This window comes from Suhomyces tanzawaensis, assembly GCF_001661415.1.
Source record: "Suhomyces tanzawaensis NRRL Y-17324 unplaced genomic scaffold CANTAscaffold_3, whole genome shotgun sequence".
NCBI lineage: Eukaryota > Fungi > Ascomycota > Pichiomycetes > Serinales > Debaryomycetaceae > Suhomyces > Suhomyces tanzawaensis.
Genome location: NW_017963638.1, coordinates 760,803 through 782,437, shown reverse-complemented (window position 1 = coordinate 782,437; position 21,635 = coordinate 760,803). Strand labels below are relative to the sequence as shown.

Sequence of the window (21,635 nt, the reverse complement as noted above, 5' to 3'; positions counted from 1 at the left end):
AATGTATGCTGGCCTCTTCGAAGATCCTTATACTTACTTGGTAGTATAATGATTCAAAGCGAAGCCTAGAACAAATTCAGCACTAGATCTGTTTACTCCCAAGAAAACATCAATAGGGGAGTAAAGCTAATATGGTATTATTAGTTGACTAGGTTGAGACAATGTAGCCACAATGAGCGTCGGGGGATCCTGACAGTCGTAAGTATCATCTGCGTATGCCTGAAGAGGGTGAGTCCTGAAGACTGAATACTAGTACAGTTCTTAGTCTATTTCTATGCCCACCACAGTGGTCACCTTAGGAGTAAAGACTGGTCTATGCCTCGCCATGGAGAATCGATGACCAGTAATGTCGAGTCTACGCCTGAACAGAGCGAGTTGTGTCTGAACAGTAATGATGGGTCATTTTTTATACATTCGATGGTCCATTATGCCTGAACACTTAAAATGTCCATTTCGAAGCACGATTCTATGCCCTGGTAGTATTGGCAAGTCCATTTCTACAGTATCATGAGTCCACTACCTTCACAGTGTTCATTTTTATGATCTGAACAGTGATCAAGAGTCCATTTCTAGAGTGACCAAGAGTCCATCTCTACAGTAACCTAGAATCATTTTTCCAGCAATCAAGGCTCATTCTATGCCTTTCACAATACGAGACCACTTCTAGTAATATTCATTCATCCCTTCACTGACAGTTGAAGAGCACATTTTCCCCAGGAACCCCTTCAACCGTAAGCTGAACATATTACCTTATAGTCATCTCGCGCCAGGTAGTTTTCCAGGCCAGCCGCAGCCGAAGGGTTCCTAACTATTAGCTCCATTTGCCCCACCCAGTGGCGCTACTGCCGCGTTGCACCCATGACGGCAAATGTAGCAATAGCAAGCACATAAAACCCAGAAAGCTGCCACTTCCCGAGCACATCCACAAGCATCCAAACATCCTGCTTGCCGTCGGCTACTGCCACTGTCGCTTCCAGGAATAATTTTACTTTAGCCTCAGGCGTTCTATCGCAGTACTGCCCTGATTTATCCTGGCCATTGGCTACATCCCATCGCCAATTCCGCACAACTCCCACCACCACACCGTTCCACACAACACATCAATGAACAGACTAGTTCCCGTGGCTCGTGCAAGGACGCCAGCACGGATGCTCCTTTTCAGGGCCCCGGTGGCCCAAGCTGTCTTCCGCACCAATGGCTGGAGATTTGCCCTGTCACAGGCAGGCCCGCTGCTGACCCGTAACTACTCGTCCGACGTCAAGGAATTCAAGCAAGAAGCCGACACCAACGAGTCTGACGACTCTGCATCCACCACAGGAGTGATTGACCAGGAGCTGAGCGAGACTGTGTTGTACTTTGACCATGTCTATCCATGGAGCACCTCCAACAGCAACATCAAGCAATACTTGAGGTTCGTTCTTTCGCCAATACAAAATGGGTTCAGCAAGGAAGATGTTCATAACAAGATCACAAAACTCTCGTCGCCCTTGCCCCTGGGTGCCAAGATTACCGACTTGGTTCCTCTCCAAAGGGACTGTGGGGCTTTTGTCAAGTTCCAGGTCCCCAAGGACGTGACCACCAAGGACTTTATTGTTCAGATCAAGAGCAACTTGCAAAAGCATCGTGACCAGTACAACCAGAACATTTTCAGGAAGGTCTTCAACAAGATGTACCACCATTTTCCTTCTGTCTACGCGGTCAAAGGTACTCCGTGGATCGAGGACTTGAGGAGGTTTCCCAGTCTGAAATTGAAGGTCATTTTCGAAGGCCCTTCCTTGACCGAGGAAGAATTATACGTATTGTTCAGAAGATACGGGCTTATCGTCGATATCATTCCCGGATCCGAATCGGCAACTCTCATTTTCCGGCTGATAAGATCTGCCATCTGTGCTAAGAATTGTGTCACAGGCATCACTCTTAACAAGGCGGAAACCACATTGCACTTGCAGTACATTCCAATCAAGAGAGTTAACTATATCGCAGACTTCGTTATCAACCATCAAAGAATCGCTATTCCAGTTATCATTGCCTTGTTAGCTACAATTGCCGTCTTGATTTTTGACCCGATCAGAGAATGGTGTATTGAACAAAAAATCACCAAGAAATTTTACCTTAGCTCTTACAAAGACAACAAGTTTGTCAAGTGTATGTCCAGTCCTTTTAAAACTATCAAATCATGGTTGAACAACAGTTACGACTATATTGATCAGCAAATCCACGCTTTGGAAGGGGATAAACACGAGGAAGATTCAGACCCTGCCGTAGAGCTGAAAATGGGCACCTTATGGAGCGAGCGGTTTGAGAAGGCAAAGCAACTAAAGTTGTGGATCTATGAGAATATCAACACTTATATCGTCATTAAAGGACCAAAGGGCTCAGGAAAGGAAGAGTTTGTGCTCGAACATGCATTGACTGATGATCAGAACTTGAACCGTCATTACCTTGTTGTCAATTGTGATGCCTTGAGCAAGTCAAGGTCAGATTCCTCATTGATTAGAAATGCTTCTAATGAGTTAGGTTATTTTCCAGTTTTCACCTGGGCGAACTCTATCTCTCAATTCATTGACTTAGGTGTGCAAGGTTTAACCGGGCAGAAGTCTGGCTTGAGTGAAAGTAAAGAGAGTCAAATCAAGAACATGTTCTCATTAACAAGCCAAGCTATAAGAAAGGTTGCATTGGCCGACTATGAAAAGTACAAAAAGTCGGTAGTGAAGAAGAATAGTAAAATTCCTGAGGGACAAGAAATGATCCAAGTACTCAAAGAAGACGAATACTTGCAACACTTCCCTGAAGTAAAACCTATTATCGTCGTCAATCACTTTGCAAGAAAGTCGGAGTCCACAGCAAATGATTTCATTTATCCCATGGTTGCGGAGTGGACTTCTAACTTAATTCAAAATAACCTTGCCCATGTCATTTACATCACTTCGGACGTTGGTAGTATCCAACATTTGAACGACTCTTTACCAAACCAGGTTTTCAAGACAATCTCATTATCTGATGCCTCCAGGCAAAATGCTAAACAATACTTGCTCAACCAATTGAAATTGCAAGACTCTAGGTCTATCGAGGGTTGTTTGGAGCCATTGGGTGGTAGAATGTTGGATTTACAATCGTTTGTGAGACGTATTAAGTCAGGCGAAGCTCCACAAGATGCCATCGAGGAAATGGTTAGTCAAGCTGCCGAACAGATTACAACTTTCTTCTTGAACAATCATAGATTGGATAAAGATGTGGATAACAACTGGACCCCTGCCCAGATTTGGACAATTATGAAGCTCTTAACGGAGTGTGGTGAAATTAACTACGAGAAACTCGTGAACTTTCCATTGTTTAACAATTCCGATGACACTTTGTCGACCTTGAGTACCTTGGAAAAGTTTGATTTGATCAGTTTGACTAGAGATAAGGGAATGCTCGACAAGATTCAAATGGGTAGGCCATTGTTTAACGCTGCTTTCAAGAACTTGATTGAAGATCTCAGAATTTATAAGATGTATGAGATAGATTTACTTCAAAGTTTGATCAAAGTGGAAAACGCTAAAATCAAGAAACACGAAGAAGAATTGATTGCTATTAGTACTGTTGGAGGCGTGGAAAACAGACTCAGCTATTTGACCAAGAAGATAGAAAGTAGTAATTCCACCGTTGTTGAATATGAATCCAAGATTGCTGAAATCAAGAAGATGAAAGAAAAGACTGAAGGAAGAGGGTTCTTTAAATTATTTTAATTACAATGTAAACGCAGCTAGTCTGTCGTTTGCGATTAGTATTTAGTCAAAATACAAGCATGAAGTATTAGCTACGAGTTCTAACACAATTTCTGCGATATTTCTGTCGTTGATGGTCTTCGAGTTGTTCACGTTGAATAGGGCCCCTACTTACTTAGACACCTCAGTATATTGTGAGTAAAATGTGCTATCCGAACTCAACATAAATAACATCGTCTCATGCAAATATTTATACAAATACTACTTGTTCTCTATCAACTTTTTGGTTAGTATCTCGTATGCCATGATTCTTCTGATTACTTTCATGTCACTCTGAGAATACGTCAATGCGGACTTTTCGGCCACATATCTTGCGGCGGTACATGTAAATACCCCACAGTCGTAGCCATTAGCCTGTTGAGGAGTTTTAACGCTAGGAAATAATTGATACTGAATTTTTGGCTTTCCCAAACGATCGGCCTCCAGTGACATATAGTTCGATAACAATTTGATTGCATTAATGTTACCATTGCTCGAAAGAGAGTCCAAGTACTCGATTTTTTGTTCGACATTGTTGATAACCGCCAACGCCCAGTGGGTATTCATGATATTGATGGGCACCAAAATGATATCCTTTTCGTAAACGTTTAATTTACGACGTTTTGCCCATCTAGCAACACCTTGGTATCCTTTATCTTGCAAAGTGGTGAAGAAGTGGGTAGTCCATGCATAGGTTTTTGGAGTCGAATCTGTTATGAGGTTGAGGTAGAGATCTATGATATTATCATTGAGCCATTTTCCATCACGCAAGGTCTTTAAATCGTCCACAAACACATCGATCTGGAAAATACTGAACAATTGCTTATTAATACGAGAGTTCCAGATGTTCATAACTTGGGATAGTTGGCTGTTATCCAAGGGAGTTATTTTGGATAACGATTGGATTCTGTTCTTCGTTACTGCATCTTGCGTCTTAAGATGGGACTTTTCATACTGAGAAGAGGCCTGCTTATCGATGAAGAAGTTGGATATTAACGAGTCCAAAATTGAGTAGTTGGTAGACGATATAGGTTTGGAAGGCACATAGTAATTGAGGATGGACTGGTGGTACTTTTTTGTGGGTGTTTCGTGTATGGTTAGATTCAAGAGATCGTCGTAGTCTTCGGCCTCCTCTTCCGCATCCTCATCATGCTGGGGTCGTACCGGCCGGTAGTGATCCTGGTAGTTTGACTTTTGAAGGAAGGTTTTAGAGATCAGGAAATCGGTTCCGTACTGGTAGTTGGAGGGGGTGGAATTGTGGGAATATTCCTGGATGCGTTTCGTCACCAACGACCGTAATGTGTTCCTGTTGGAGGGCTGGTCTACCCCAGTAGAAGTCGAGATGTCGGGAAGGTCTGACACGTCGTCGACGAGGATACTATTATTAATGGGGTTGGGTGTTGCATAGTGATGGTGGAGAATGTGGTAATCGTTCGTGACCTTACCCAACTGGTTGACTGCGATGATTTCTAAATCGGAGTCGGACTCGTTTTCCAATTGGGTGGGTTCTTTGGCTTCAATGAATGAATGGTACTCCTCTTGGGGTGCTTGGTCTGTGTGTAGAAGTCCTGACAATAAGAGGTACACACGATGCAATGGGATGTTGAGCCAGCTGAGGATGTATACGATGATCAGCGAGGCACTGCCCAGGGAACTGACCCCGCTTACTGGGCTATGGTCATGGTCCGCCATGTTGATGGGTGTTGATAGCGGAAGAACGGACTTTGTTATGCTGGTGCGAGCTAGCGAGCGAAGGTACTGCTGTACCGATGAGCAAGTCGGTGGACTAGAGAGAACCTGAACACGTTACTCGAGGTTCTGGCAGTTTATGGATAGCTTCTGGAGCTATAGAAGACCTTAATGCGTTCTACATGGTTGCAGGAGGCATGAGACCCCAAGTAGTGCTTAGTATCCGTGGTTCCTGGCTCCAGGCACTCTCACCAGCTCTCCCCGCGGCAAGCGAGTAGCGACGCAGTAGGGAGACGACTCTCGCTACAGTCTCGCGGGACTCAGTTGTGGGCGCACCACCAGTTCTGCACTGGCTGCGAATCTAACCTAGGGGCCAGTTCATGTTTGATTCCTAGTGTTTTACTTCTGCTTGGTTGTATTCATCAACCGAAGTAGTGTATCAAGGCCGGGAAAGAGTACTATAGTACCTTCTTTAAGAATATGCCTCTACTCTAGGGCATAATTGCCTATTCTGTATTTTGGTCAAGATCTGTGCTTCATTCGTTCCTTTCCTTCCAGTCTCCAAGTGCTTCTAGGACTACTCCATTAACACCATGAAGTGTTGTGGTTCTGTCGCTACGTTTTCGTTTGCCACATCACAGGGATAGGCTAACTATGCGAAATTTAGTGGTCTCACTGCCCAGTTGAAGGGTGCAGTTACAGGGATTACTGGATCAGTCCATTATGAGTTAACAAGTACCTAATTGTTCAACTCTTCAGATCCCTGGCAATAAAGTCATTTCGCTTGCATACTCTGCTGAACGACTCTGAGAAAAAGAAGACAAATAAAGAATTCCCTGCTGTAGTAGGCATAATTTCAAGCAGCATAGTAGGTTGGAGAAATACTAGTGTGATTGAACAACGGATTACTGCTACTAAACAGGGAAGCATTTTTACCAACTTAATGCAAATTACTTCAAAATTTAAATTTGACCGAAGGGTACAGTAGCAGCTTAAAGCAATTTATGAAGTATTCTACATGAAGACCACTTTCTCCTTAGACGTCACTAGTTTCCATCCACATATTCACCAACTAACCCGATGAGCCCAAATTGTCAACGTTCCACAGTAGCCGATCCTCACTATAGTAACGGTTCCAAAACCAAAAATACTTCGTTTCTCACAATCTCTATTGCGCTAGTTTCGGGGCCAAAAGAGAAATATTATTATTGGAACAGACAACTATAGCCCAGTTCCAACAACTGGTCTTGTCTCCCTTAGTCCATACAATGTACCCACCTCCCTACTCCCCATAAGCCCCATTTACTGCCACCCCGTCTTTCACAGCCATGTTTCTTTTGGGTTTCTCAGGACACAAAGTCGCATTCCAATCTCGTAAACTGATAATTAATTGTCTAATTAATACATCCACCATGGAGGCCTGCCAGTGCCCTACAACGGTGGCTGCCAAAAACACCCACTCTGATAGGACTGGATACCTCCTCATGCACAAGCGCTCTGCTATCGCCAGGCTGTCAACTGGGCGCCCAGTGCCAGTCTTGGCTCTTATCGCCAGCCGTGTGCTATTGGTGCGTACACGACGCCACCCCACGTGTAGGGAATATCTAGATGGTAGTCCTAATTAGTGCTTCGGGTTTACTGAATAAATATCTCGGTTTCCATCTGCTATAAGTTCTCTCCTGGGTCCAGTCATTATGTCAGCGCCTTCCACCTCCGACTCCCAGCCAATGTTGTTCGCAAACAAGCTAGAGCACGAGATTTACAAGCCTTGGAAAGAGTACTACCTCAACTACAATGGGTTGAAGAAGCTCTTGAAAGAGGGCGTGATTCTCCAAAACAACTGGTCGGACAAGGACGAGCAGAATTTCGTCAGCGCCTTGGACTCGGACTTGGAAAAGGTCTACACCTTCCAACACAACAAGTACGAGGAGTTGAACGACAAGTTGAACGAGTTGCAGAGCAAGACCGAAAACGCCGAGCGCAAGTTCGAAGTCGACAAGTTCACCACCGAGTTGGATGAGCTCCTCAACGCCGCCCAGGACTTGGAGCACTTCCAGAGACTCAACTACACCGGTTTCATCAAGATTGTCAAGAAGCACGACAGACTCCATCCATCGTACTCCGTCAAGCCTCTTTTGAACGTCAGATTGAAGTCATTGCCCTTCCACTCCGAGGATTACTCGCCTTTGTTGTACAAGATTGGTGCCCTTTTCCAATTCTTGAGAGACAACTACAACGTGGACCAATCCATCTCAAAGCTCTCTTCCTTCACCGAGTCTTCGGCTAACACCGAGTACCAATCTTTCAAGTTTTGGATTCATCCTGAAAACTTGATGGAAGTCAAGACCACCCTCTTGAGACACTTGCCAGTACTTGTTTACAACAACAAGCGCATGGATGGTGACGATGTGGACGATGACGACGAGGATGAAGAGGATGGTGAAAGCAAAAACACTCAATCTGAGCAAAATGTCAACTGTCTTTACTTCGATAACGACCACTTCGAAGTGTACAACAGTAAATTGACCAAAATTAGCAACTCATCTACTTTAAGATTGAAGTGGATTGGTAAGTTGCAAGACAAGCCAAACATCACCTTGGAGAAGAAGCAATTTGACTCCAACTCCAACTTCCATTTGGATGACAAAATCTCTTTGAAGCAAAAATACATTGGTGACTACATTATTAAAAAGGAAATTCCAACCAAATTGAAAAAAATTAACGACCCAGAGTCATTAAACAATGTCCTTGCTTACATCAAGGAAAACAACTTGCAACCAGTCTTGAGAACTGTTTACAAGAGAACTGCTTTCCAAATCCCTGGAGATGATAAGGTTAGAGTTATCATTGATTCCAATCTTACCTTCATCAGAGAAGATTCATTTGATCAGCAATTGCCAATTAGAGATCCTTCTAGCTGGCACAGAACTGATATCGATTCCAAGGCATCGAACCCTCTTCAATATTTGAGAAAGGGTGAATTCTCCAAGTTCCCATACTCTGTCATGGAAATCAAGATTAAGAAGTCCGCTTTGAAGACTTCCAAAAAATTGAACTGGATCAACGAATTGATCAGCTCTTCTCATTTGATCAAGGAGATTCCAAATTTTTCCAAATTCATTCACGGTATTGCCGCATTGTTCATTGAAGATGAAAAGTTGGAAAATGTTCCATTATGGTATAACGAATTGGAGAATGACCTTTCATTTAATCCTGAATTATACTTGAAGAAGGCAAGAATTGCAAGCGAGGAAGAGTCGAGGGACAGTCTTACAAACGAAGACAACTTGTCCAAGTTCAAGGATATGATCTCCAAAAACAACAGCAGCACCTTCCAACCAAGATCTGCTTCATTTTCGGGATCACTTTTGCTCAACTTGAACTCTAAGGATGAAAACTTGGATGGTTCTAAGCCAATTTCCAGCGCTCTTACTGAGATTGTGGAGGAAACTAATGCTACCACCCAATCGTCCGATTTCGACGATGAGGATGACGAGGACGAGTTTCTTTCCAAGTCTAAGCGTGGGCCATTGGCCAAGATCTGGAACATTCCAAACCAGTTCTCCAAGTTAATCGATGCCGACTCCGAAGACGAGGAAATCGAATTGCCAATGGGCGTGACCAAGCCAGATAGCTGGATCAAGAATGCCGGTCCTCTTAAGATCGAGCCAAAGGTCTGGTTAGCCAACGAAAGAACCTTCAACCGTTGGTTACATGTCACCACCTTGTTGTCATCACTTACGTTTGTTCTCTACTCCAGTTCCCAAAAGTCCAACTTTAGTGGCATTTCTGACTACTTGGCGTACTTTTACTTCGCCTTGACCTTGTTTTCTGGTGTCTGGGGATACTACATTTTCTTGAGAAGAAGAAGTATCATCATGGAAAGATCCGGTAAGCATTTGGACAACATTATTGGACCATTGATCATTGCCTTGGGATTAGTCTTCGCTTTGATCTTCAACTTCATTTTTGGCTGGAGAAACTTGAACGTTGATCTCAACGATCCTTTCTACGAAACCAACTCCTTCCACAAGTATGTGCATGAGTTTGTTCTCCAGTCTGTTTAATTAGATGCATCATTTTTGCTACTGTGTAGATATTAGTAGGTCAAGGATTGGAACTATATTGACTAGGCTAGGACCAAGGCGTAGCTATGTGACACTTGCCAGTACCGCAAGCTTGGAGATTGATCGATGGGGTTGGTCCAGAAAGACGTACTTTATGCCCATTTGGCCCTCAAAACTTGAGTTTGGGACTTCTGGAACTCTTCACGATTTCTTCTAAAAATCTTTTACAGGTATGATAAAGTATTTACAGTGTATCTGGAACTCTCTACAGATAAGATAATCCAGAAGTGTCACTGTGCACAATTGAGTCTGCAAAATTATAACCCTCCTCTGAGCAAGCAATGGCTAATACTTAGGAAATGAACATCATATTTACATAATAAACAATTTGTAGCCACTCAAAGCCACCAAACCTTAAAGGTCTGAGCAAACATTAATTGATAATATTTTTCTTTTTTAAGTAATACTACCCCGAGCCTTAATTCAATGCATTGAATAGGACTGCAAAGCAATAACTACCCATTGACGTTGTGAGATGAAGGCTACGGTAGCGACATGAATTCGACACCCATTTAATACCAGTCTATGGCCGCTACTTCTGCGAATAAATCCAAAATTGCACCAGTCCGCACCAGCCATTTTCACTCGGGCCATGCACCAGTCGTTGGCTCTCTATGCCCCGAATTTCCACTAGCACTTCTAGTACCTCATTCAGTAGAATAACCACCCGCTATATATCAACTTCTCCTCTCTTCCCCCAAACCGAGCCTGTTCAGTCTTCCATTCCCCATGGCAGGCTAGCAGTGGTCCCTGGCCTCCCTGGTCTGGAGGCCACGTGATCCGAAAAAATCAACAATCTCCACCGTGTAATCAACGTCTGGTCTACCTTTCACCACCCATCACAATGTCTCTTAACACCTCCTTATACACCATCTCGGCGGTATTGATACTAGATAACGAGGGTAGCAGATTGTACGCCAACTACTACCAGAACAAACCCCAAGCACATCAAAAGGACACCACCCATGTCATAAACAGCGAGTTCCAGACCACGGCACAACAATTGAAGTTTGAAAAGTCGGTCTTCCCAAAGATAAATAAGGTCCACCAGGACATCGTGTTGTACGACAACCACTTGATCACCTACAAGCAGACCAACGACGTGATTTTGATCGTGGTGTCCAAGATCAACGAAAACGAATCATTGATATACTCGGTGGTGGCCAACTTGTTTGAAAGCTTGAACATCTTGTTGTCCAACACCGTGGACAAGAGCACCATTTTGAGCAAGTATGACTTGGTCACCTTGGCTGTGGACGAGACCGTGGACGACGGTGTGTTGATCGAAATCGATCCTGCCATCATTGTCAGCAGAGTCACCAAGGCCCCCGAAGCCAACGTTAAGATCGAGGTCAACAGCAACACCCTCTTCAATGCATTCAAGATTGCCCAGAGAATCGGTGACAAGTTACAACAAGGGTTGTGAGGACCATCCCTTTCCTTCGGCCCTGCTTCACGTGCCAGCGGGTTTGCCACTGCCAGTCAATTCTTCTGGCCCAGTGTTGTCACGCTCGCGTGCCCTACAATCGTAAATTCCATAGCTGTGGTGTAGATCCATCATGAATAATAAAAGTATCAATTGAGAATACGTAGCTGAAAGTCGGCGTATAGGAGCCAAAAACTCCATACGCCTAGAATCCCATTCGAACTCGGCCCAGAACACGATAAATAGCCAGTTCTATCGCTCTATTCGCATGTTTCTCCTAATACTTCTTGAGGTCTGGTTCAATTATCTACATCACCAATATGCGGCGCGCACGACCAAACCTACAGAGGAAAATCAACACTACATTAGGCCATTGAAACCATACCTCCATCGCCTCATCCCCTCCTGATCCAATATGGACGACTCCTTCCATTTTGCATTGCTAAGGATATCGATAGCCCAGATCCTAAAGGCCAACGGCTTTGAAAAGTGCAAGCCTTCCACCCTCAATGCCCTCACAGACATCTATATTCATTACCTTGACAGACTCGTGAAGCAATCAACACGATTGTCTCAGTTGAGAAAACGATCCAACGATGTCGAAATCCAAGATATCACAGAAGCCATGAAGCTTACGGGAGTCATAAAACCAGAAAACTACTTGCAGCTCGATGACACCAAAGATAGTGAAAGGCAAAATGCATCCTCCTTGACCAAGAAGAGCAAGGCGGCCTACAACACCAAGTCGCTCGACTCGTTTAGAGACTGGGTCAAGTATAGCGATTCCTTCAGGGTATCAAGAAAGTTGAACGAGCTTCCCAGCAATTTGATCAAGAATTTGATGGAAAAGAGAAAGCTTGTGCTCGATGACGGGGAAACCGACCAAGAAAAGAAAAAGAAAAAGTATAAGGAAAGGCAAGACTACTACAACCAGTTGAAGCTCAACGACGTGCTAGGACATTCCACCAGCAATAATATGATCAATGGCGAGGACATGGATGACGACGAAAACGACGCCATTTCCGAGAAGGATAAGCTCTTCTGGTTGAACTACTTGATCGAAAAGGACCTCAAGTTGGGGCACGACCTCAAGTTCATCAACACCACGTTGTATGACGAGTTTTTGAAGTTTCAGACCAACCCCAAGTTCCACCCGGTGATGAAAAACTCCACCAGCAACCCCAACGAGGTGGCCGACAAGTACCAGCAGTTGAAGCAGCAGGTGAACAACGTGAACAAGTACGACTACTTGGTGATCAGCATTGAAGACGACACCAACGGCGATGCAGGAGCCAACGGCGAGGACGTGGACCCTGCCACCACCGTCAGGCCGTCGGCCGAATTGGAAAAAATACTACCCTACAATCTCAAATACGAAAAATACCTACTAGAAGACGATCTAGAACAGTTTGTGGGGAACGAGCACAAAGACACAGACTCCGACGACAAGCCCGGGCTGGAGCCACGCGACGATAGTTTTAGCGTCAACGACGACGGCATAGGAGGGGATAACACATTAATGTTCATGTAAAATAAAATTGGCCAGAAATACGAGCCTTTTGCAAGCTTCCCCTCGGTGCTTGATGCCAAAAAGTGCAGTCTCGCGATGGCAGCCACAGAACTGTGGGCCGAGGCTGGGTCGACCTGGATAGCATCTCACAGTCATGTTCGCAGCGGCTGCACCAGTGGCATCGATCTTCGTCCGCCTATACGATAGTCAGACCAGGCTGCGTGGGCGCACGAACAATGCCAGCATGCGAGGCCCGACGTGCACCCGCAGTGTTACGAGACAGTGCGTCCTGCAAACGCAGCGCACCTGGCCAGGGACCATCGGCTGACCATTCGTTGGGAAACCTAAACCCAACACCACCCTCCATCTGGGTCTGTCCCAGACCAGCCCCAACCGCTCCCAAAACGTACAAATTCCCTGCAAATGTCCCTATTGGGTATATTACACGCGTTTCCGTGCAGGTACCCGCAGGGCAGCGATTGGCAAGGCTCCCAATGCCGGGCCGCCCACGGGAGTGCTCCACGCCTCGCGTCCCGTATCAAGGTCCCAGACGGTCCCAGAGGGCCCCTGCGCCCGCCAATAGTTCTAGCCATCGAAATAGCATGCCTACCACCCGCTCCAGTCGTAGTATCCCCCAGCCAATATCCGTCGCATCGCACCCAAAACAGCCACTCGCATTCCAAGACATGCCCCACCGCGCAGGGCCAGGAGCCCTGGCGCGATGTAGCAACCTTATTTCAGGACTCATATATAGTGGGGCAGATGCCAGCCAGTGGATGGACATTTCCACCATCGTTCCAGCCAATCGTGCCCGCTGAAGCCGCCACCATCCGCCAGTCTCTTACCCCCTCCAACATCGCCTCGGCCTGGCCTCTCTGAAAGCCTTTCTCTCGCGTCCCTGCCCCACCCCTGGACGTCGCTTCGCCCACCGATACTTCCGGCCCTGCACCTTACGCGATTGTCGCGCCCACCCCCCTTATTTGCGACGCGGTCTGCTGTCACGTCTCATAAAAGTGTCGCACCTCCAACCCTTCCATTAGTGATTCTTTGTTAATTCAACGCCAGCTGCTCATACGCCCTCAGTCAGCCTTCAGTTAAGTGTTCCTTTGCTAGCTAACCACTTCTACGTCAAACGTTCCAGCCGAGCCATCCTTTGCTACTCATCCTTTGCTTCTTCCTTCTGCTCCAACCACTGCTAGTCTCTACCCTGCTTCTGCTGCCACTCTCCCAGTCCACCATGAACAATCCCAGACCGAACTTGTCGCTCAAGTTCAACAAGTCGCTCCAGAACTTGGCCTGCGACGGTCCCTACACCCCGTTGGACCAGACCATGCGAACCCCAGTGGACCACCCGGCCCACCACCACTCCCAGAACCAGCAGGCGTTCTACTTCGCTGCTCCTCCCGCCAACAAGCAAGACTCGTTATACTCCAACCCCACCTACAACGAAAGTGACGACATCCTCACAGACATAGACGAACCCATGGGCCTGGGGTTCAAGACCACCCGGAACTATACGCTTGCATTCAACCCCACCTTCGACCAGTTGGTGATGTCCATCTACAACAAGATCCTTTCGCTCCCCACAACCACGCCATTCCTGGGCATCGTGCCTCCCAGTGGCCTCGTCAGCAAGGTGGCCAACGAGACCATGGCGAGCTTGTTGTCGTCCACCACCAACTCCAATCCTCCCACCTACGACCACCAAAGCATCATTAACTCAGAGTACCTCAGAAACCACTTGTACCAGCCAATATTCTTGCAGTTGATCAGAAAGAGACTCATCGACTTGTGCACGTTCCACAACCTGGCCAACTCTCTGGCTGCTGCCCACAGCCAGAACCCCCAGAAGTTGCCGGAGTCCACCACGGTGTCGGTGACGTCCTCCAACAACGGCGTGGTGATGAACGGCGTGGGTGCTGGGTTGAAGCAGTCGTCCATCTCCAACTTGTCGTTGACAGAGTTGAACATATCCAACTACAACGCCAACAACTCCAACAACAGATCTCGCTCCTCGTCCATGAGCTTGAGAAAACAATCATTAACCAGAAACAATTCCTACAGCAACAACAACTGGTTACATGTCGGGAACATCAACAGCATCAGACCCCATCCTGCCGGTATCCACCATGAACAGTTCAACGCCAGTACCGACTCATTGCAGTCGATCCAGGATTATGTTCCTCAGTCGTTCATAAATAGGTCTGCGGGTGCTTCTACCTCTCAGAATGGGTTCAATACCATGATGATGGACTACCAGACACCTCCAAGTTCCAACAAAGGATCTATATCGAGCGGTTCGTCATGGACCCCTCCCAATGGCACGAGTGCCAGTGTCATTCAAAATACCATAAATAGCGGACACACTGCGTCTTCAGACTACGAAGAGTTTTTGCTCCAACACCAAGCCGCTAGATCAAGATCGTCATCAAGAAGCAACAATTCGTTGCCCCGTCCCTTGACTATTAATACCGAATGTGCCAATATCCAGGCGCTCAATGCTTTGAACGGAGTGACCACGCCAAATTCCATGAACGGCAGGAGTGGCACTGGCTTGGCATTGGACTCTCCGTTTATGTCAGCCACCACACCTTCCGAAGACTATGGGTATTTCAGTAATGGCTTTGGACCAATACCGAACCCAGGAAGTGGTGCCAGCAGTAGCAATAGCTCTATTTCCGAGAGTCCTGTCAACCAGGCATCCGGGAACAATGATGCCATGTTGGTCGACTCCTCTAAGATCAACTTGCCTACTCAGTTCAGCTTGAGTGAAAAGAAGAGAGATTCTTTGAAGATGAAGAGAGGAATCCATTAATTCTGAAATGGCTTGAAACCACTGGTGGTGATAGAAATATCTAATTGTATTCTATTCTGTATTTGTACTGGTACAACTTCTTGTAATATACAAGCATCGTCGGCTAAAGCACTCTTTGTATGTACGTAGCTAGTTATTTCTCGTGCGGAATAGTTTGAAATGGTCCCTTGTAGCTATCTGTAAAATCCAGACTGTTTTGTTATGAAGGATAAAAGATGGTATATGTTCGAATGGCGTGTGCTAGCCTCAGATTTAACAAGATGAACAGACGTATAATTCCGTCGTATTATCTCTGGCTTGGAAAACTACAATAATGGTGCCACCTCGAACCAAGTAGCATGCTCTCAAAACCGCCAAAACTTACAGCCACTGACAATTGGCGCCATTCCCCATCTGACCCAACACACCATCGCTAGCCGACTAGCTCCGTGTGTATTTCTTACTCTAGAATTTCCACCATCTCATATCTGGTAGCGCTCGCGACATGTCTTTCTCATCGCCATTCTTGTTAGATCTCCACAGATCGATGTCAACGGTGTTTCTCCAGAGGAGGCTAACATCCAAAGCTGGTTCCAACGGCAGTAGTGTCGCTCATAATGATGTCCAGCTGCTTATCAAGAAATTTATTATTACAACGCCCTCTACCGAAGCCTATACCGAGCCTCCCAACAAGACGTTGACTGCCCTCTACCACAACTGGTCCCTCCCACCGACCCAAACGCTCCCCCTACAGAGTCCCCTCAGGGATTCTCCGTATCAGTTCCACTCAAAGACCAATTCTGACCCATCCTACATCCAGACACCCAGGCTTGCAGTTACCAAAATGCTCGTGGACCGATGGTGTGAGTTGCGAGAGTATTACGGAATCTACTCGGGGTCCTTGAGTGTCAAGCCATCCAAGGCCATCGAATTGGGTGTAGAAAGACATCTGGAGTTGGAAGAGATGATGCACACAAAGGTGGACGTTTCTTCATTGGAACAAACCGTTGAAGAGATCTACACAGAAGTGGTACGAAGAGAAGAGTTGATATGCACAGAAGAACAGGGCGACCTGGTGTTTCCCGATCCCCCGTGTCTGGAGCGACTCTCCGTATCGGTCGAGGAGTTTGAGGACGCTGTGTTTGGAAGTGTGGGTGTCAGTGATATGGCAAGCCAATGGTCGAATCAAATCATAAATCGTCTCTATGCATTAATAACCACGTCCGAGGCGAGGGAGGTGTTGGTGCACTGCTATGTTGACCTTACAAAGGGAAAATTTATTGATAATACCAGGAGCCTCTTGGCTGGCCAAACAGATCCTGGTGTTGCCAATCCTAGGAAGGTGCTTGTGAGCGGAATTATAGACCACCTCAGTTTAACGAACCAACATGACCCCAGCGATCTATCTTTATTCGAAGAAATAAAATGGAATGAAGAATATAATTGTGATCATGTTATCAATCATACCTTACTAGTGGACATCACCTCGTTCTTGAAAAGGACAGAGAAATTACTTGGCGACCATAAGGATTCATTTAAAGTCAGAACAACAGATGTTAAAACCAGGTCCTACAACAAAATTCCTCCTCAAAAGTCAGTTCTAGAATCTGCAAAGTTTCAAACCATTTACTATCGAAAGATGTTTGGATTATTGGCCACAGAGAACCGCGTGGATGAGCATTTTGGTTACAACAGTTTGTTGGAAAACGCCAGACAAAGAGGTCTCAACGTCGATGAACCAATAAATATGCTTACCATTCTCGTGCTATTACGCCAAAATTTCAAGATACTCTACAAAGACTTCGTTAAGTTAGCCAAAGGGGAGCCCATTGGTCACGAGGCATACGATACTTTTATGAGGGAAAACTCATTTGATTCCTACGACTTATCTCAACTAGTGCAACTTGAGCTTGAAATTGAGAAGCAGATCACCCTGGAAAATCACGTAATGCAAGAAGGTCTGGCAACTTACAGACCTTTTGAGAATCTCAGTTTGGCAGAGAATTTTGATTATTGTGAACTTTTAACTAGTGACTTAATCACAGCATGGAAATACCCCCCTACCTTGAGGTATTTTGCGGCTCGTTCAGCCCAGTTTTACTCCCTTTTTCAAGATTTGATGGGCGATGTTACTAGTGTGGAATATCACAACGTCAAAACGCAAAGATGCTTTCATACCAGCGAGTATGCCTATAATTCATCAGAACTTGAGAGCCAACTCCAATCTGGAACTTCGTTCTGGAATGGAGAACGGGCCCCTATTTTTACCAACGATCTTGACAAATGTAAATATTGTGAGTTCAACAGCAGGTGCGCAGTTCCAAATGGTAAGACTGACGACTCTGATCATAGGAAAATCATAGGACAAGAAATCAGTCGGTTTCTTGAAGACAGGAATAGGATAGAACAATCTGAAACATCATAGCAGATACATATAAGAACAATAAATGCCAATGAAAATCTTGCCGTTGAGTTCATGGTGTACTTTTCGAAGCAAGTAGTATTATAGTTACTCAAGCTTATTTTTGATTTGAAGTGTACTAAATTCACGATGATAGTAGCTGAGATTGCAAGAAGCAGGGCTAAAAGAGCTGAAGTCAAAAGATCAACAGACTATCTCTTCCTCTCTCAGAACCTGACATGCTGTTCCTTATCTACTTGCATTAGGTAACAAGTTTTGATAGTCTCCTAACGCTTGGTACTTCTCTTTGAAGTGAATTTTCAAATGTTCTTTTAACTTGACCATGCTCTTCTCAAAATTCACTCCACAATACACACATTTCAAATCAGACTTTAGAAATTCATTCAAGGTTGCTCCATTGCGCACATGCCTAACGTATTCTATCCCATCGTCAGATTCGCTCTCGTGTGCTGAGCTCGAATCATAATTCTCATTTCGATTGACCAACTTGTTGAACTTTTCATTAAGCATGGGGTCCAACTGTTCAAAATCAACAAAAAACTTGGTGGTGAAAGAGTTGTAATGCTTTTTGTTCTTCATACGGTCTGAATGAAAGTCCTGGGTTATCACATGAATATGCAAGTTACGTAACGATGGTACAGAGTGTATACCAGCTCGAATGAATGAGTTCTTGAACTCACTTGCCTTGATATTGTCCAAATGATTTAAAGTAGTACTCAAGTCCTGAACTATTAAGTCCTTGGCCTTCTCCACATATTCCAGCATGAGCTCATATAGCTCGTCTCCCTTCTGGTCGATGTAGTTCCGGTTGAACACATCCAATGGGTGGATATGAGTTATCAGCTTGGACTTCGGGATGATCAAGAAATGCCTAATTGACTTGGGAAACTTATCTCTGATGATCACCACATTATCGTCATGAAAGATAACATCGTCGTACTTGGTAGGATGCTCGATGTATTGGTTTAAGGCATCTCGAAAACTCATGATGGTGTGCATTTAAGTATGTGCGATTGATTATGTTCTTTATATAAGTGTTGGCTGGACTAATGATTAATAATGAGCATCAGTACAACGTAGTCTCGGATGCTACTGAACAGTGGTTCTGATAAGCGCTGCGGGATATCAGCCGTGGCGCTCTCTACTTCATCGGCTCCATCTTTCTAAGTTCAGCTAGTCACCAATAGAAGTAGCTGATAAAACACATGTAAACTAATTAGACCTTTCTCTTCTTGACTGGGCTGGCAACCTTCACTCCAGTAGCCAAAGACTCGGGCTTCTTCTCGACGTTCTTCTCAACCTTTGGTTCGTCTTGGGACTCGGTTTTCGCTCCTTTTTCTTCTTCTTTCGAGTCCTTCTCCAACTCCTCATTGCTCTTCAACTGGGTGTTCTTCAATTCATTGATGAACCAGATGACCGATCCATACAATAAAATGGCAATCACCAATAAATTGACAAAGTGGATCGATTTACTAAGGAAAATCAAGACGATCAACGATATGATCAACAATATGAAGGAGGCATGTGTAGCGGTTATCAACGCAGGAGTGGTTCCTGGCGTGAACACAGATTCCCACAATTCAACAATAAAGGCCATTGTGATGCTGATCTGATCTCCTGGATTGGAATTGTTTGATCCTGTACGGAATCAGTGGTTGATGGTCGAGCTAGTAAGCACTTACGTAACGCCAGCAATGGGTGGCGCACGCCCCGGTTTTTTCCATCAACTATGTGTTGGATGACAGTCAGATTTTGGTTCACCACTACCAATACCTGCTCAAGTGTTGCAATAAAACACACATTCCAATTGCTTTAGAACATATACACTCCAAGAAAACTCGAAAATGGTTACTACTGACGATTCTTTCATCAGCGACGATGAAGAAGAATACTGGTATGTACAATAGTCCCGAATGGTAGAAATCAATGACCTTGATACTAACATATAGCCCATTATGTGTGGAAGAAATGGACATATCCGATAAGAATTTCAAACCTTGTCCTTGTGGGTATCAGATCTGTCAATTCTGCTACAACAACATCCGCCAGAACCCTGAGCTTAATGGAAGATGTCCTGGTTGCAGAAGATTGTACGACGATGAAAGTGTCGAATACAAAACAATCAGCGCAGACGAGTACAGATTACAGCAATTGAAGAGGGATAGGAGAGAGAGGGAGAAGAAACAAAGAGAGAAGGAGAAGAAGGAGACCGAAATGGCCAACAAGAAACATTTGGCTGGGTTGAGAGTGGTGCAAAAGAACTTAGTCTACGTCACTGGTCTTAATCCTCCATGTAACCCCGACGACCTCCACTCGGTGTTGAGATCGGATAAGTACTTTGGACAGTATGGCAAGATCCTGAAGATTGTCATCAACAAGAAAACCCCAAGTGGTCAATCATCCCATCATCACCTGAACCCAGGCTTGGTCGTCTATGTGACCTTCTCTAAGAAGGAAGATGCCTTGAAGTGCATCAACGAGTTGGATGGCACCCTTTGTGATGGTCGCATCTTGAGGGCTGCTCACGGTACTACCAAGTACTGTTCGTCATACTTGAGAGGCCATCCTTGTCCTAATCCAAACTGTATGTTCCTCCACGAACCAGGCGAGGAAGCCGATTCCTACACTAGAAAGGACTTATCTACTCAACAGGGTATTAAGATGGGCATGATGGGAATGTCTGGCTCCAGAGTAGTCAGTAATTCTAACATCCATGGCTCTTCTCAATCATTCAATGGCCAATCATCTACAAATGGAAATGCAAACTATAGTGGAGATGAAGATACACTTGAAATTGAACCAGAACCGAAGGTTGCTAAAACCGTTGTGCAACCAAACGGCGGACCAGTTCTTCCTGCCACTGCACACTGGGCAAAGAGTGATAGTGTATCTGCTGGCAGTTCTCCTCAAGTTGGTAACAATACTCCATTGGCTAATTCTGCTGCATTCCCAACTTTGGGCGAAATTTTTAACAACCAAAAGCAGCTGCAAAAGAAAGACAACAAGCAAAAGGTTAAAACAGTCAAGTCCACTAAGGATAATGTGTTATTGCCTGATGACATCGATATCGATGATGATTCTGCAGTGACTTTCATCGAGCAAACTACAGAACATTTGAGAAATCTTACTGAAAAGAAAGAGAAATTGCGTGTTCACTTCAAGAATATGTCCAGTGATTCCTACAGGCTTCCATTATTTGCATTTAACACTAGTTCAAACTTAGTTAACGATACAAAGCTTGATGATGAAATTGTCCTTGCTCGCCAAGTAATTGAAAGATTCCTTTTGAAGCCAATCAAAAATTACCACTTAGCATATCAAAATCATCCAATAAGCCAACAGCAATCCTTATTACAAGCCCAATTACAACAGCAACAGCAACAGCGCCAACAAACCCAAGTCAGCCCTAACGCCCAGGCTACTCAGCTTCAACAGTTGCAATTAGAGCAACAGAAGAAGTTATTAGAAGCTCAACAAGCACAAAGAGGAGATGGTGCGTTGGCACAACAACAAGCACAACAGGCACAACAGCAATTGCTACTTCTCCAATTACAACAGCAGCAAGCTCAACAGCAGCAAGCACAACAAGCTCAATCTGGTAGCCAACCAAACCAAGCCCAAATCAATCTTTTGAGAATGAATGATCGTGCCAATACTTCCACTCCACCACCACCAGGTTTATTTGCCGCAGGCGGTGTACCAAAGTCACAAATCAGTCCATCTCAGATTCACTCCCAACAACATCCTGGAAATTACACTGATCCTCAGCAAGCTCCAGTGGGATTTGGTGCTGCGGCTAACCAGTCTTCAAGTTCGCAATTGTTGACCCAATTGATGAGCGGCAAGAGATGAGTTTTAATTAATCGGTATGTATATTAGTAGGCTAACTGGAATTTTCTAGTATTTTACTTCGTAGTA

The 21,635-nt window shown here is 45.0% G+C and overlaps 11 protein-coding genes across 11 annotated transcripts; 8 read left to right on the top strand and 3 right to left on the bottom strand.

The window, feature by feature from the left end:
- Positions 1 to 1,148: 1,148 nt before the first annotated feature.
- CANTADRAFT_89529 (uncharacterized protein) lies at positions 1,149 to 3,731 on the top strand (the record flags this gene model as incomplete). Its single annotated transcript, XM_020211579.1, has 1 exon — positions 1,149 to 3,731. One exon carries the CDS (start codon positions 1,149 to 1,151, stop codon positions 3,729 to 3,731), a length of 2,583 nt encoding a protein of 860 aa, XP_020065040.1.
- Positions 3,732 to 3,980: 249 nt separating this feature from the next.
- ULP2 (SUMO protease) lies at positions 3,981 to 5,234 on the bottom strand (the record flags this gene model as incomplete). Its single annotated transcript, XM_020208482.1, has 2 exons — positions 3,981 to 5,066; positions 5,112 to 5,234. Coding segments are annotated over 2 exons (1,209 nt in total), but the record flags the coding sequence as incomplete, so codon positions are not given.
- Positions 5,235 to 7,165: 1,931 nt separating this feature from the next.
- VTC3 (vacuolar transporter chaperone) lies at positions 7,166 to 9,505 on the top strand (the record flags this gene model as incomplete). Its single annotated transcript, XM_020209612.1, has 1 exon — positions 7,166 to 9,505. One exon carries the CDS (start codon positions 7,166 to 7,168, stop codon positions 9,503 to 9,505), a length of 2,340 nt encoding a protein of 779 aa, XP_020065038.1.
- Positions 9,506 to 10,409: 904 nt separating this feature from the next.
- On the top strand, positions 10,410 to 10,991 carry CANTADRAFT_49959 (coatomer subunit zeta; the record flags this gene model as incomplete). The annotated part of the gene is made up of 1 exon (XM_020209776.1): positions 10,410 to 10,991. The coding sequence occupies one exon, from the start codon at positions 10,410 to 10,412 to the stop codon at positions 10,989 to 10,991; it is 582 nt and encodes a 193-aa protein (XP_020065037.1).
- Positions 10,992 to 11,406: 415 nt separating this feature from the next.
- CANTADRAFT_5606 (uncharacterized protein) lies at positions 11,407 to 12,522 on the top strand (the record flags this gene model as incomplete). The annotated part of the gene is made up of 1 exon (XM_020210540.1): positions 11,407 to 12,522. The coding sequence occupies one exon, from the start codon at positions 11,407 to 11,409 to the stop codon at positions 12,520 to 12,522; it is 1,116 nt and encodes a 371-aa protein (XP_020065036.1).
- A 108-nt stretch (positions 12,523 to 12,630) lies between these two features.
- Positions 12,631 to 13,628, top strand: CANTADRAFT_219230 (uncharacterized protein). The gene has a single exon (XM_020206758.1). It carries the CDS (start codon positions 12,738 to 12,740, stop codon positions 13,317 to 13,319), a length of 582 nt encoding a protein of 193 aa, XP_020065035.1. The 5' UTR covers positions 12,631 to 12,737; the 3' UTR covers positions 13,320 to 13,628.
- Positions 13,629 to 13,738: 110 nt separating this feature from the next.
- Positions 13,739 to 15,459, top strand: CANTADRAFT_64125 (uncharacterized protein; the record flags this gene model as incomplete). Its single annotated transcript, XM_020210888.1, has 2 exons — positions 13,739 to 13,843; positions 13,883 to 15,459. The coding sequence occupies 2 exons, from the start codon at positions 13,739 to 13,741 to the stop codon at positions 15,314 to 15,316; spliced, it is 1,539 nt and encodes a 512-aa protein (XP_020065034.1). The 3' UTR covers positions 15,317 to 15,459.
- Positions 15,460 to 15,800: 341 nt separating this feature from the next.
- DEM1 (Dem1p) lies at positions 15,801 to 17,720 on the top strand (the record flags this gene model as incomplete). Its single annotated transcript, XM_020211578.1, has 3 exons — positions 15,801 to 15,917; positions 15,990 to 17,203; positions 17,270 to 17,720. The coding sequence occupies 3 exons, from the start codon at positions 15,801 to 15,803 to the stop codon at positions 17,718 to 17,720; spliced, it is 1,782 nt and encodes a 593-aa protein (XP_020065033.1).
- A 225-nt stretch (positions 17,721 to 17,945) lies between these two features.
- CANTADRAFT_89522 (histidine triad superfamily, third branch) lies at positions 17,946 to 18,704 on the bottom strand (the record flags this gene model as incomplete). The annotated part of the gene is made up of 1 exon (XM_020211577.1): positions 17,946 to 18,704. The coding sequence occupies one exon, from the start codon at positions 18,702 to 18,704 to the stop codon at positions 17,946 to 17,948; it is 759 nt and encodes a 252-aa protein (XP_020065032.1).
- A 229-nt stretch (positions 18,705 to 18,933) lies between these two features.
- On the bottom strand, positions 18,934 to 19,314 carry CANTADRAFT_5602 (uncharacterized protein; the record flags this gene model as incomplete). The annotated part of the gene is made up of 1 exon (XM_020210532.1): positions 18,934 to 19,314. One exon carries the CDS (start codon positions 19,312 to 19,314, stop codon positions 18,934 to 18,936), a length of 381 nt encoding a protein of 126 aa, XP_020065031.1.
- A 247-nt stretch (positions 19,315 to 19,561) lies between these two features.
- On the top strand, positions 19,562 to 21,569 carry NOT4 (CCR4-NOT core ubiquitin-protein ligase subunit; the record flags this gene model as incomplete). Its single annotated transcript, XM_020210527.1, has 2 exons — positions 19,562 to 19,611; positions 19,667 to 21,569. 2 exons carry the CDS (start codon positions 19,562 to 19,564, stop codon positions 21,567 to 21,569), a joined length of 1,953 nt encoding a protein of 650 aa, XP_020065030.1.
- Between the last annotated feature and the right edge of the window lie 66 nt (positions 21,570 to 21,635).

What these genes read in the sequence shown, in the direction of transcription:
- CANTADRAFT_219230 (XM_020206758.1), top strand. Translation starts at nt 12,738, where the DNA reads ATGCCAGCATGCGAGGCCCGACGTGCACCCGCAGTGTTACGAGACAGT.